The sequence below is a fragment of the Mastigoproctus giganteus genome, chromosome 4 (assembly GCF_048544385.1).
Source record: "Mastigoproctus giganteus isolate SK-2022 chromosome 4, ASM4854438v1, whole genome shotgun sequence".
In the NCBI taxonomy this organism is placed as follows: domain Eukaryota; kingdom Metazoa; phylum Arthropoda; class Arachnida; order Uropygi; family Thelyphonidae; genus Mastigoproctus; species Mastigoproctus giganteus.
This window is the reverse complement of record NC_143578.1, coordinates 27337127-27352434: the sequence shown is the minus strand read 5'-3', so window position 1 is coordinate 27352434 and position 15308 is coordinate 27337127. Positions and strand designations below refer to the sequence as shown.

The window sequence follows — 15308 nt, the reverse complement described above, 5'->3', positions numbered from 1 at the left end:
GCATTTTTCTTTTATGATAAAGTGTTCTTTTTGTCTTGGCAAGGAGCAGACATCTCAGTATTGTTCCCACAATAACCCTACATATGGGCATTGCAGCAATAGCAGTCGGTGATCTCTGAGTGTCCACATAAAGATGAGCCTCCATCATGCATAAATTGCAAGCGATCACAAAGAGAATTTCATAATTCCGTCCGTAATGTACATTGCCATGCTTATAGAAGGTCATTGAACAGATACCAATCAGAACTAATTATGAATAATTCAGCTCTCATTACCTTCAGTGGAAATCTTTGTACCACCTCATTAAAATTCTGCAAATAAACAGACAGGGTTCCTTATCAATCGCACAGATGTACGGGTTAACTGTTCTAAGATATTAGCTCAAAACCTTTATGTGATCAGTCTTTCTAATCAACCATTCGCTTAGAATAGCTTCAATGGAGTATAATAAAGCGATGGCTAGTGCAAAGAGAACGTCTTGGATTAACCTGATCCGTTCCAGTGGTAACGGATCAGGTTAATAAGGGTTTTCTTTATATATTAGCTAGAAACAGATTGGACTGATACAATGGAGAGTATATTAGATAGATTATTTCCAATCGATGATCTCTTATCTGATTAACCCAAACATGTGTCTATCCGGCTTGAAACTGTAGCTTTATATTATAACGCAGTTTTTATCCCGATGATAATTTGCAGAGCTGGTGATTGGTTTTTCATCAGTTAACAAGAAATTTCAATTAAAGCTATTCTTCCTCCAACGCACTATGCTCTTAGCTTCTGTCAGAACCTGCAGGACAGTTTCAACGGCTGTTCTACAGGTACTGTTTAGTGCATTACCTCTGAATTTACATCTGGCCTTTAGAGGACTCTGCTGCAGAGTTCGCAGAAACATTCCTGTGGATGGAATTAATTTATACCGTACGGATTTATGTTTATGTGGAGATACAGAAGACTGGACAGACATCTTATATAACTACAACTTATACAGTGATTTTAGAGCATCGTTAAGCTCCTGCATTGCAAACTTTGCTCCTGATAACGAAGTATTTCTTCTTGCACACTACCAGCCTTCCCAACTCCACAAAATTTTGCAACAAATGTGTTCAATCGGCAACGCACTCTAAAGCAATCCCTATTACACTGGACTAATGGACTGCCAGTCTTCTTGAATCGTCGAATGGTAATTTGTACTCCTATAAATGAACCATCTAGTTTTTTGCCAATACTTATCATGGAATAACTGTCTTTATACAGAGTTATAAAAAGCACTTCTGTTTTCAACGCTCAGTTTCTTATTTCTTGCTAAGTTTATCAGAAAGCGAAATTTTCTGAATGATGGGTATTCGTTTTATAAGTTACAGCTCTTACTCTTTAATTTATATTTTTTCATAACACTCTAGCATCATCTACAATCTATTGAAACAATACTCCCACTTCAAGAATATTCTAGAATCATCTACAACGTTCTACCACATTCCGGGATCTTCTACAACGTTCTGCCACATTCAGGAATCTTTTACAATGTTCTACCACATTCACGAGTCTTCTGCAGTTTTCTACCACATTAAGGATTCTTCTACACCTTTCTGGAATATTCGGGACTATTTCAGAAAGGTGTAGAAGGAATATAGAAAATTCTGGATGCGTGTAATTCAGTGAAAGAATGGGCATGAGAAAGATTTAAGTGACTTGGAACGTGGTATGGTATGAGTATCTCGGAAGTATCTCGCCATATGATATGGCGTTATAATATGATATGGCGAAAACAGCAAGTTCGTGCACCCATCCTGCCGGGTCCTCACCAATCCAGGTTGACGGCAGCGGTATAATGGTCTGGAGAGCGTTTTCATGGTGCATATTTTGCTCCTTGGTATTAATAGAGCAACATTTGAATGCAACAGGGAAATTGTTTCCGACCAGGCATATCCCTTCAAGGCTATAGTGCATCCATCTGTGAATGGGTTCTTCCAATGGGATAATGCGCCAAGTCACAAGGCCCAAATTGTTAGACTCCAGGAAGGTGAGAGTGAGTTGATCCTACTGTGGTGACCTCCCCATTCACCAGAGTTCAGTCTAATTAGCAGTGGAATGAGGAGTAGAAATCATCAACCATCCTATTTGCAGCAACCGTTTGAAGCAATTGGGTCAACATGGAGGGTGTATGAACATTCCTGTGGCATGCTTTCGGTTTGAGTCCATGCCACAAGGAATGCTGTATAAAGAAACCTACTGGCTATCAGGTATTCTACATAAAGTATCCACTCAATATATATATATATATATATATATATATATAATAATCATAAACTCATTTTATTTCTGTAACAAGTTAATTTATTTGTTATAGGTGTCATCCTGCAAGTTGTGAGCAAAGAAAAATGGAAAGTGAATGGTGCCCGTTGCCCAGCAACGCCTGACATCCAGAACTCCGTGCGAAATACTTAGCAATTTGCAAAGCGCGAATATGGCGACCTCTATGAGATGCCATTTTAAAAATATTTATTTTCTTCTTGTCTGGTTTCTCTTGATGGTAATTGTACTGACGAAGGCAACCCCTGTCGAGACTGCAGATCGCTATCAGAACATCACCTTTGGCGCTCTACTACCAGAAACGTCCCGAATCACCTTGAAGAGACAATACACCAAGTACATAAAGGAAACGGTAGAAAATATTTTAAAAAACCGATACACCAATTTCACCTTCACCAAGTACTTTCACATCGCATCAGTTCCAGTGTCGCATCTGTCTCTTACCCCAACCCCAGATGAGGTCATTAGGAAGCTCTGTTACGAATTGCTAGTCAACGATGTTATCGCTATCCTTTATTTTACCAACTCAAAGGTTTATGGAAGGAATGCAGCGTCTGCACAATACATCCTTCAACTGACGGGATATTTGGGGATTCCTGTGATTGCTTGGAATGCAGATAACATCGGCTTGGAACAGGTAAGGTTTTAAGTGACATAACTTTTAGAGCAACTATTCCCATCACTGCATGATAATATCAAAGATTTATATCATGTATCTTGACTTCCACTTTATTTGATTTCTCCTTTTCTGTATTATACACTGAGTTGGCTTTCCATTAGCAACACCTACCTAATACCTGCTGGGATTACCTTTTGCCAATGATACAGCCCGTACACATATTGGCATGGACTCCATAAGGTGTTGGGGGGTGTCCTCTGGTAATGCTACCCATGTGTTGCACAATATGTCCATAATACTCGCATATTGTCAAGTGGATGGCCACAGCATCGAATGTCCACAACATTGATGTTCACTTCCATCGAGATCGGCTGAATTGGGTGGCCATAGAAGGACGGAGAAAAAGTCATTGTCGTGATTCTGAACCCAGTTAGCAACCTGCCTAGCTTTGTGGCATGGCACGTTGTCTTGTTGCTAGTGGATGCATTGTCATCGTAAAGGGATGTAATTGGTCGGCGATGACAGAAAGGCAGGTGTTCCCATCAAGCCGCTAATTAACAGTGATCAGAGGACCTAGGGCATGCCATGAAAACAGTCCCCAAACCATAACAACACCACTACCTCCAGCCTGCCGAACACTAACAGAGCATCCAGGTGCCTTGACCTCGTGTTACTTTCTCCAAATGCGTTTACACCCATCGTATGATGTCCAATGTTGGTGCTAATGTGTCCATGGCAAGGCACAATTTCTCGCAGTGAGCATGGGCACCCGTGAGACGTTACGAGGTGAGACAAATGACGCTCACCACAGACGTCGACAACACGTGACTGTCCAACGTGTGACCTTTGGCTATAGTTGTTCCGCTGTTGAGTCAAGCACGGCACTCGTGACACCACAGATCGAGAGCACTTAACACTTTGGTTGTTGTCGAAATACTGTCACCAGCACATCCTGTCCCCACAATCATTCCACATTCGAAGTCGAAATGATCTCGACGCCAACCCATTCTTCCTCTCAGGCACTCAAAAATCGATCGCCATGTGTGCGAAATAAAATCTTATATCAGCTATTCCTGGCTTTCAACCTTTCTGAGCTTCACAGACCAGTCTAATCCTAGAAAAGGGTGGTGTTGTTAATGCAAAGCCAACTCGGTGTAAAGGTCAAGTAATAAATATTTAGGCCGGTGATTTTAATCTATCTGACTATTTTAATATTTCTATCTTTCTCCCTATCTGTTTATTTAAATAAATAAATAAAATAAATTTTTCTGTTTGTACTTGGCTGGACTGCCACGTGGAGTCAGAGAAGTTATCCATAGAAATCCAACCGCCTTGTTATTAAAATCTCTCTCTCTCTCTCTCTCTCTCCAATTGCTTCCGATGTGTGATAGTTCCTGAAGGACATCGCTATTTTGGGAATATTTTCGCAGGGATTCGCTTTATGTGGCTTGGAGTGGTCTGTTTACAGTTCCCTGCCAAGAGCATCTTTTGCAGTTTCGTATAACAGCAGTAGCAGGTTGTTATTTGAAGCGATTTCATTCGCCAGTATTCAAGAAAGATAGACAAGCTAATGCACCGTGTGTCGCTGTTGCGTAGTTGCTAAAGATAAGCAGCTGAATTTCTTGGTCTAAACTGTCCAATGTTCTCTTTCTGAACATCAGAGAACCATAAAAGTGTACAAATTCTCCATTCATTTCGCCCTCGATGCTTTCAACGTTAAAGGGTGGTTGAAATATTGTCAGCGACGTATTCTCGCTTCGAAGTCTTCTTCTGAGACCTCCCACCCCTCCCATTGCTTTCGATTTTCGAATTCCATTTGCTCATATGACAGACTGTTTCGTTCAGCTTTTACCGAAAGGTCATTGGTGTATTCTGGGGGAAATTTCTTAAAGCGTGTTTAGATATATCAGATGTACGTACTTGGAATAATGGAAGATTCCCGTTTCCTTCAGCCATTCGAAGCAAATTTGTTTTTTTTTTTTTTTTGTTTTTAATTTTTTCAGTAATTTACCAACTAATACACATACTAGCCAAAAAATAAGAAACTTTGTAGTAAGACAATCACAGAAGAAAGAAATGCGATTGAATACAAATAACTGGTTTCTCAAAAGCATCCATCTCGAAGGTTTTTTATTATTGGAAAGCAAGCGATTCGTCCACATCTCAAAGGCAGAAAACCAATATTTCAAGAGTAAAGCCGTTGTACTCTAAGGAGGACTGTAGAAAAATAGGACATCCAGTATTCAGAAAATAACATCTGAACTCAACCAAGTCCAGTACTGCCCTATGTCAACCCGTTCTTGCGCAAGGAATTAAATAAATTGGGTATTGACAGTCGCATGCCTATTCGGAAGCCACTTGTTCAAGAAAAAACAGAAAAATCCGCGTGCAGTAGTGCTGAGAACGTCATCATTGGACAGTGGAATAATGGAAGAAAGTCATGTGGTAAGACAAATTACGATACGCTTTGTTTTGTGCTGATGGTACGCAGAGAGTGTGGCGAGAAACTCACGAAGCAGTACTGAACCATTCGTGTAACAAAACTGTCCTCGGTTTCTGGAGTGATGTGGGCTATACGGGCGAACACACCTTTCCGGTTCATCTCACTGCTCAACGGGATTGAGATCATGGATTGAGCCGGTCAGAGCAGATGCTTGAACTCCTTCCAGTGTATGCTTTGTACTGGTGGTAAAGTGGAGTATTGTGGAGATTAATATTATGGGGATTAGTGGCAAATAATGCACAGAAGCAAGCGTATGCAGCATTAACTGAAAAACACTTTCCATAAACACCTGTCCATCGTCTCTAATAGTTTCTCTATAGTTCTTCCTTGAATCACATCTACAACACCAGGTGGAAGTTTGTTCCAACAATGAATTACCCGCTGGTTGAGGTCAAATTTTCGAACGTCTGTTCTTCAACCATCCTTCTTCAATTTGCATATATGCCTTCCTTCATGTGTGTAGTCTGAACAAGAAGAAGAATGCCATCGGCACTGAGCTTGCTCAATCCATTTCGAGCCTTAAACACATAAAACAGATTCCCTCGCGGGTGTTAGTTTCCAGACTCTGCAATATGCAGAAGTGAAGTCTTTCCTGGTAAGAGTAGCCTTTGTCTGCCCATGAATAACCTGGTAGCTTTTGTCTTTCCCCGTTCTAGCATATCCACGTGATTCCTAAAATTACGTTTCCAGACCGTGTACAATACTGAAGCATCCTGTCTGCAATTGTACAGCAAGTTCTCTGAGAACTTGCTGTACAATTACCCCCAAAATATTTTTCGCTCCACTACCTCGGCAGCACCTTGCGTTTATCAATATTAGACTTCAACTGCCACTTCTTAGTCCATCTGTCTAATTTTTCTAGGACTTGTTTTAGTAGTACGCTTTGATTCCTGTGATTAACCAGCCTTCCAGCCTTTGTATCATCAGAAAACTTAAGACATTAAGCTTGTTATGCCTTCATCAGTATCATTAAAATATGTTTAAAAAAATAATAATAAGGGGCCCAGCACCTTATTAGAGCTGTTAGAGTTGTTAGCGTCCCTGAGGGACTCTAACCTCATTAGTGGAAGAAAACCAATGCCCATTAATAATCACTCTGTCTTTTACTACTAGACCACACCTTTATCCATTGTAACTAAACATCTAATTAGGTAACAAAGGACATGGGGCGATTGCGAATAACATTGCACAAAGAAGGGAGGTGTCTCCGTACTAAAAGAAATATTCGTATTAAAAACTTGGTATTAAAAGACGCACTAATATATTGGCTGTGACACAATGGCACTTAAAGAGTTTAAATTATTACGCAAAGCACGAAAAACACCAGTTGATGCCTTCATATGAAAAAGTGGATGTCTTTAATCGATACAAAAGCATTTTTCTGAGATTGTTCAGAGGCCTGTATGGATTTCCAGGTCACAGCAAACATTTCCTAGGAAATTTCCTTCCTTCGCTCACCATATACAGTTCCCTTTTATTTCTTAAATCTGCGTAGACTGCCACCGCTGTAATAGCACAGACTCAGAGCACATCCTCTTATCAAAGTCATATTGACTACTGTAAGATAACGATTCGTCTCAGTAATCCCTTCCATTCACCAGTGTGTGTATTGCTTTTTTTTGGAAGAGTTTCCAGAGGAGTGACATCGTAGATGTTGTGTGGTCAATAGTGAGACCCGATATATATTCAAAATCGAATTTTTACTCCTACATTGAAGTATTCTGTAATTCTGCTGCAACGTTTCTTGTGAACTGAGCAGCAAAAGCTGTTCATTTCTGTTTATCCAATACTGTGACATGTATAAATACTATAAATCTGAAAATATATCAGCCTAAAAACTATTAAATGTATTTTTAAAAATTAGTTAGTGTTAACGTCACTAGATGGCGTTAATTTACACACCACAAAAAAGTTCTATCACTGCTCAACAGGTGTAAGCGATAAAGTTATTAAAGTTCTTATAATAAACTGTAGATGGCGCTAGTTTCGCCTATTATAGTACCATTTTTATTTTTAATCTGGTAATATATATCGTGGATTAAAAATTATTTCGTCATAATTTCTGTTTTCTTTTCTTTTTTCCTGCTGACGAAATGGATACAGAATCAGGTATTGTCAATATATTTTGTGTATTTAAATATAGTATAAAATTAAGCCTAATTTATTCGGCTAAAATATATCCATTCAGTTACCATGGCGACTTATAATATTACCAAATTTAAGCTGCGGTTTCCTTCTGCTTTTGAAAACTCACAAATTGCTTTGTTTACTGTAGCGAGGATCTGAATCCAGAGTTCTGCAGTTAGCGCCCTCTGTCGAGCATCAATCGGCAGCCATGTTAAGTATACTTAGACGCTATTCGTGGTCTCAGTTCTCAATTATAACGACTCAAATTGGAGGTCACAATGACTTCGTGCGAGCTGTCAGAGATCAAGTATTGACCGTGAATGATTATAAGTAAGTTTCTGAATGTGAATGAATTGATTTTCTCACCAATGTAAAATCAAATGGTGGTTCTTCTTTGATCCGTTGACTTTCTCCCTATTTCAGGTACAATATCCTCGGTATTTTTCTCATCAAGTCCACAGAACGACATGAGATCGAACTTGAGCTGCACGAGTTAATTAACAGCGAAGCCAGAGTTATTCTCCTTTATTGTAGTAGGGATGAAGCGGTAGGAATCCTTGCAGCAGCCAATAATCTTCTTCTAACAGGGAAAAATTATGTGTGGATTGTCACCCAGTCTGTGGTCGGAACTCCCACTGATATTGCACCATCGGAATTTCCATCAGGAATGTTAGGTACATGTAGTTAATTCATATTGCAAATTTATAAGTTTTTGTGTTTCGCTTGAAAGTTTTTCTAGTGGTTAAAGGATTCATCATGTAGTGTTCCAATAAAAGAAGTAGGTGTCCATCGACACCATCCTAAGTCGATGGCATCCTACTATGCTATTAAAATTTGCATAACAGGCATCAACAGTGTCCAGTTAATTATAATTTAAAATTAAATCTCGATTTGTTTTAAATAATTTTTGTACTTGGAGCTGGTTGATTGACAGGACCCAATTCTTGCACCCATTCATGTATTTCGGGTTTTTGTTTCATTTCTATTTTGGACATATAATTTCGTGACATAGGACACATAAAATACAGAAATAGTCCTGTAGTGTATAGATAATAAATAAATAATATTTTTTAATAAAATATTAATAATAAAAATCATATGGCAGTGGTGGGATTCGAACCCACGCCTCAATGAGACTGGTGCCTAAAACCAGCGCCTTAGACCGCTCGGCCACACTACCCCAATGATAAACTTTCGATACCATCTTCATTAATTTTCAATTATCATACCCTGTTTGAAGTTTTTTGGATTGCAGGATGGCTTACAAAATGTTTCGAAGGGTTTAAACAGGTTTTGGTGTATGTATAATAATGTCTGACAATGAAGTGAGGAGAATAATTTTATTTAAAACGTGGTAAACTTTAATAATTTTGTTCAACTTCAAAGTACTCTCCTTCTGATTTTATAAAGTACCCCAATACCTATTTACTACCTGTAAAAATATAAAGAATTAAATCAGCATGGTTTTGACCTTCAACCTTGTCCACTCCTGGATTTTTTTCTCTCGTATCACTAAAAATTTAATGCCCATTATTTTATGAAAAAAGAAAATACTAATATCGTAAAACAAGCGCCAAAAAAAAACTCGTATTATACGATGCAAATATTGCTTTGTTTACTTTATTCTTTAACCTCGTATACATTTATAAAAAAAAACCGGTAATAAACAAAAAAAGACACGGGTTGTTGAACTACTCAAATCGTCAGTGAGATAATTGTCTTACAGAGACTATTTTAAAAGCTTTTTTTCTCTCCTAATTTATAACTGTATTATTACTGCTACTAGACCCCCTGACGAGTTCGGTACAACTATTTAATTGTTTCTTTCTTTCATTTCCACACTTCAGATTTAATTAATGAAAGATTTTTGGTCACGGCCAAGCACGTGTATATACTGCCTCTGTTTTCTTTTGTGTTCTTCTTCTCTATCTTTGCTTTTAGGAGAGAGAGAGACTGCGCCCCTCTCACCCCCACCCCCCTCAGACGTGTCTTCTACATGCGAATCGAGCGTCTTCCCATAACCCCAGAACTCCCTGGAACGTTGAACAAACATGAAAGTGACACTGGTGTTCTTAAACCCTTGGGCTTCCTCCATTACAAGTCACTCCTTCTCTCAGGAAGTACGTGAGAGTTGGCCTCTTCCATGCCACAATGTAAACACATCTAACGGAAATTCTGCATCTGCTGAAAATGGGCAGGTATAGAATTAATTCCTTGAGGACACTTTGGAAGGCAAGGCGACCAGAAAATTTACTTTTTACCAAGAAAAACTTTCTTCTTTTAAAAAGAAAAAAAAATTAAAACCACACCACAACCTCTTGATTTTATTTTGTAAAAATGACAAAAAGCTTTGTAGGAAAAAAGAAAAACTGAGCCTGTAAGAAAATTCGTTCAAAAAAAAAAACAAAAAAAAAACAGAATATCGAAATTAACACGTTGTTATGGTTACTTGTTGCCATGACTAGAGAAATACACGATGCTCAGCCATTAAAAGTTCGCTAAAAAAAAAAAAAAACTGAATTGAAATGAACGCGTTATGGTTATTGTTACCATGACTACTGAAACACACGAGCTCAGCCATTAAATTCACTAAAAAAAATTGAATTGAGATTAACACATTGTTATGGTTACTGTTGCCATGACTACTGAAACACACGAGCTCAGCCATTAAATTCACTAAAAAAAATTTAACTGAGATTAACACATTGTTATGGTTACTGCTGCCATGACTACTGAAACACACGAGCTCAGCCATTAAATTCACTAAAAAAAAATCGAACTGAGATTAACACATTGGTACACACTACTGGGTTAAAGTAGGTAATAATAAAAGGTTTGAGAACAGTGAGACAGGTGCACTGGTCTCACTGTACTGAAACTTGCTATAATTACCCACAATTTTATATACAGTAGTATATATATAAATTCTTTATTTATTAATGTTTATTGCAACTGGCACACATTGACTGTCATCTTAATCTCCTTCCAGGCTACATTTTAACCAAGTCTGGCCATTATATTTTAAAATATTACTTATTTGATATTAATTACATAAATCTACTTCTTGTCTAACCTCAACTCTTGTTTTAGGTTTCGATTTAATGAACTGAACTCCCTTTGACTTTGGTTTTAATTTTTATTTAATTCTTTTCCTTTACTTATTTATTGTTTTAGGCCTGGCATCCTATGAAACGAACTCTGCATCATTTAGCTGCTAACCAGAGCCACTAATATATATATATATATATATATATATTTTTTTTTTTTTTTTTAAATATTTTTTATACTACACAAAAATACAAAGATCTGGAATCAATGGAAAATTTTGGACACAATTATCTGTGACTAAATTTTGAGTGCCTTATTACTGAGTTAGTTGTTATCTTTAACAAATGTAATTTAGCCTTTTTCATATATATATATAAATGAATGAATATTAAATGTAATTCATCAAAGATAATGTTTAAAAAGTTACGTAGGATATATTCAGTTGATAAAATGGTTTCAGTAAATGAAAGATTAATAAGTCAGGTATGAAAGACGCACCTAAAAGTGCAAAAAAGAAGCATTACAGGATGCAAGATGGGCTTAATTACTAAGCTAATAGAAGGTGAGAGAATTATAAAGTAAAATTAGTACAGCAAATTATCAATAAACCAAAAATAAAAGTAAAAAGTGGTACAGCTGTCGTCAGATATGGGGGGAACATATTTAGATAATGGTCGAATGTAGCTAATGCAAATGTGCTTGATCTGATGTCAGCTGTACCACTTTCTACATTTATTTTTGTTTTATTGGTATTTTTCTATACTAATTTTATTTTACAGTTTTCCCATCTTCTATTGGCTTAGTAATTCAGCCCATAATTTCCTTAATTCATCATAACTTTTAGGATATTAACATTCTTTTGCTTTTCACACATCTACACACTTCTTTTTCAACTATCCTCACCCTTCTAGTTACTGGCACTCTGTGCAACTTTCACAATCATTTATGCATACTTTATTCAATATATTAATACAAACTTATATATATAACACATTGCTATGGGTACTGTTGCCATGACTACTGAAACGGATAATGATCAGCCTTGAATTCGCTAAAAAAAATTTAATCGAAATGAACACGTTGTTATGGTTATTGTTGCCATGACTAGAGAAATACACGATGCTCAGCCATTAAAAGTATGCCAAAAAAAACAACTGAATTGAAATGAACACGTTGTTATGGTTACTGTTGCCATGACTACTGAAACATACGACGCGTAACCTTTAATTTTGCTAAAAAAATTTAATCGAAATTAACATGTTGTTATGGTTGCGGTTGCTACGACTACTGAGTTGTTATGGTTACCATAACAACTCAGTACTTAACAACTGAGTGCCACCTGCTGAGTAAATGCTCCACAAATGATTCACAATTTTCAACATTTTATATAATAGTATTGTAAATTTAATTATAATACTATTATATAAAATATTATACAAAATACTAATATTAGTATTTATTCTTTTACTATTATTTTGATATTAATTTAGTACTTTTTTTTAAATTATAATAGCGTTGTAATTTTTGTTTGTTTGTTTATTCCACTTTCGATCTGCAGGTGTGCATTTTAATAGTACGACTGCCAGGCTGTTCAAAGAGATAGAACGCGCAGTAACAATATTTGGAAATGGACTCGAGTTGTTCGTGAATGATCCAAAGAACGCTAATTTCAACCTGTCCCCTAATTTAAGCTGCAACGGGTCCGGAGAGCTCAGGTGGCATAAAGGAGACCATTTTTTCAAGTAAGTATTAGCAATCGATTTTTTTTTTTACGATTTTAAACTTCCAAGATTACTTACCGTTAAAGTATTATTTGTTTATATCACGTTAGTGTTGCGTAATTGCCAATTATCGTAGCATGTTTGAAGTCCAGAAAAATCTTCCTTTTTAAAGTTTCTTACCTTGTAATTTTTAAATTACTCTCGAGTATATTGTCCGCCTCTCCTTTTTCGCTGTTAAGGTCGAAATTGACGCCAAAGGAGCTTTGTGAATGCGAAGAGTTCGTTAAGACGTTGGAGTTTAAACATTATTAGGAGGATACGATTTTTTTCTTCTTCTTATTTCTGTTTTCGCCTCTGGAAATTCTTGATCAAAAGTTCTGGACGTTTGCAACCTGGCACAATTAGTTGAAAAACAGAAAAAGAAAAAAAAAAGTTCCTTTCTTATATTCCGGCGTTATCGAGTAGAGTTTAAAAATTCTGTACTGCGGCATCCACTGTAGCAGCGCCCAATTCAAAATAGTCTGTACATTTTGTGATGAAAAAAAAGTTTCAAATATTTGCGATCATTAAAGCCGCGCAGTTCTGATTCCAACACCCACAAAGCTTGTTCGAAAATGGATTCTGAAGTTAGAGAGTAGAAGGTTTAAACGGAGAGGAAGGTTCTGTAGAAGTAGCGATGTTTATATTATTGATGCCTCTACTGGCCCAACCCCTTCATAGGTTAGGGAAGTAGAGTCTTTAAGTGCAAATCATATTTGGCTTCTCAGGGTCCGAATTTCATTTATTCCAAAGGTACCTGCGGAACGTGAGCACGAGGACGAAATTAGGACATCCCGATATTGAGTTCAACCCGGACGGAACCCTGAAATATGTGCAGCTTGAAGTAATGAATCTTAATAATAAGGGAACCTGGGACACGGTAGGTTGTCGTCATGTTTATTCGTTTTTTCTATTAACACCTTTATTTATCACATTTATTGATTATTCTCCTTCCTTATATTTATGCTCTCTGTTTCTTTCTTTCTGCCTATCAATCTCTCTTTCTCTGTTTCTTTATCCATCTGTCTGTCATCCTGTCTCTCTCTCTCTCTCTCTCTCTCTCTCTCTCTCTCTCTCTCTCTCTCTCTCTCTCTCTCGTCTTTCATCATATATATCTATCTATTTTAAATTTTTTCTTTCAAAATAAACAAAAATATTTTTAAAGATTTTTCTTAGTATTAAATAATTATGTTTAATAATTTTTTTTATAATTAATGATCAGTACTCTTAAGTGACGTTAATAAGTGCAGATATTTATGTGGTTTTTATTCATCGAATGCTCAAACTTGCGCTTTTTTTTTTTTTTTTTAGTGAAAATAAACGATTTTATTTAATTAAAAAAATTTAACTGTTGTTATTATCCCATTAAAATTGTGTTTGTTGTGTTCTGGGCCGAACACTTACTCTTAAAGTCAATTTAAGGAAAATCGAAACAAGTTAAAAACTAATATTAAAAAAGAAACTTAATTGAAGGTGTATGAAGAGAAACAGCTTTCTTCCAACATTGAGAAAAAGTAATTTTTCCCATATAATGAAATTCCAAATTAAACTCCCGATCCGTTTAGAGCGAAGCTATAACTCCAAACCAGACCTCCCACTCCTTAGTCTCCGGGCAGAAACACCTCCTGTTTATTTGCACGCGCAGTTAAACATCCCACTAACGATCGCGCTTTCCTTCGAGAAATTTAATTTTTCCATCTACAGTCTGCTCTCTTTGGATTCGTTTCCCATCAGCCGAGTTCCCTTTGTGTGTGTCTGTTAAAGAGCGAAGGGTACCAGTTATAATTAGGGCAATTATGAAACTCTCTGAATCATCTTAACAAACAGTAATGCAGTCAAAATAGTTAAGTGTTTAAAATCGGGGTTATTCTGCCAACGTTTCCTTATTATTATTATTTAGATCTCTTATTAATGATTCTTCTAAACGAGTCCATTAAACGCGAGTCTCTTCTTTCTTTTAAGCAAACGATTTTTCTATTGTACGCAAATTTATTCTCGATTGCTAAAATGATAAAAACGAACTGGAATATTTCCACTCTAAAGCTGTTTTCAGCGTTATTTTAAACCAATTTTTATGTTTTTTTTTTAAATGATTCGCTATTTTTTGCTGTCGTCTGCATTTTCATACGTGTAACGCATGCGCCATAACTAATCGTTTGGTATTTTTTCCAACGATGATTTTGAAATGGACACAACATGGTACATTTCCGAAAGCTAATTTATTTTCAAATTAACGCAAATCGGCGTTACCATAGAAACAGTGGAATAGACGCGGTATTTTAGCGTCATCTTTAAAATCGGTCACGATTACCGCATTGCTATGACAACGCTGAAATAGACGAGTTCGTTATGTTTTCACCATATTTATTTCAGATTGGCATATGGAGAGAAGATGGGTTGGAGATAAAAGATATCGTTTGGCCAGGAGATTCACCTGCCCCACCTTCTGGAGTCCCGGAGAAATTCAACATGAGGGTGACATTTATGGACGAACCCCCGTATGTGAACATGGTTCCCCCCGACAACGAAACAGGTGAATGTAAGACAAGCAGAGCCGTTAGATGTCGCATAGCAACCGAATCGGAACTAGTTGGGTAAGTTATTTGGTTTTTTTTTTTATCGTAAAATCTATTGAACAAAGGCCATATCTTATTGGCCGACCATGGTCCAGAAGTTCAATGTCTATGAGACAGAGAGTGGAGAGACTTTGTGAGAGATGGGTTATTAATTAACCTGAATCCCCCTTTTTGGATAGAAGTCTTGAAACTTGGGAGGGGGTTTTGGGAACACCACCCCAAATGCTGGAGCAATATCGATGGTAGGGCAAATTTAAGATTTCTACAAAGTGAGTAGATATTTAGAAGAAAAGTAACGCCGATATCGAGAAAGAAAACACAGTTTCTTTGATACAGAAGTAATTTTTGTGATTGGCTTAAAC

General features: G+C 36.9%; 1 protein-coding gene and 1 non-coding gene across 2 annotated transcripts in view; one reads left to right on the top strand and one right to left on the bottom strand.

Annotated features, from left to right (window-relative positions):
- LOC150086496 (glutamate receptor ionotropic, NMDA 2B-like) overlaps positions 1–15308 on the top strand; it is a 68723-nt gene that overhangs the window by 45856 nt on the left and 7559 nt on the right. Inside the window, exons 2-7 of the mRNA XM_090371439.1 lie at positions 2351–2950; positions 7711–7892; positions 7986–8236; positions 12169–12352; positions 13124–13250; positions 14744–14964. Of these exons, the coding sequence (XP_090227565.1) occupies positions 2393–2950; positions 7711–7892; positions 7986–8236; positions 12169–12352; positions 13124–13250; positions 14744–14964 (1523 nt within the window). The 5' untranslated portion in view covers positions 2351–2392. The remainder of the gene's footprint in view (positions 1–2350; positions 2951–7710; positions 7893–7985; positions 8237–12168; positions 12353–13123; positions 13251–14743; positions 14965–15308) is intronic.
- Positions 8662–8742, bottom strand: TRNAL-UAG (transfer RNA leucine (anticodon UAG)). Its single transcript has one exon. It is a non-coding gene; the product is annotated as a tRNA-Leu (tRNA).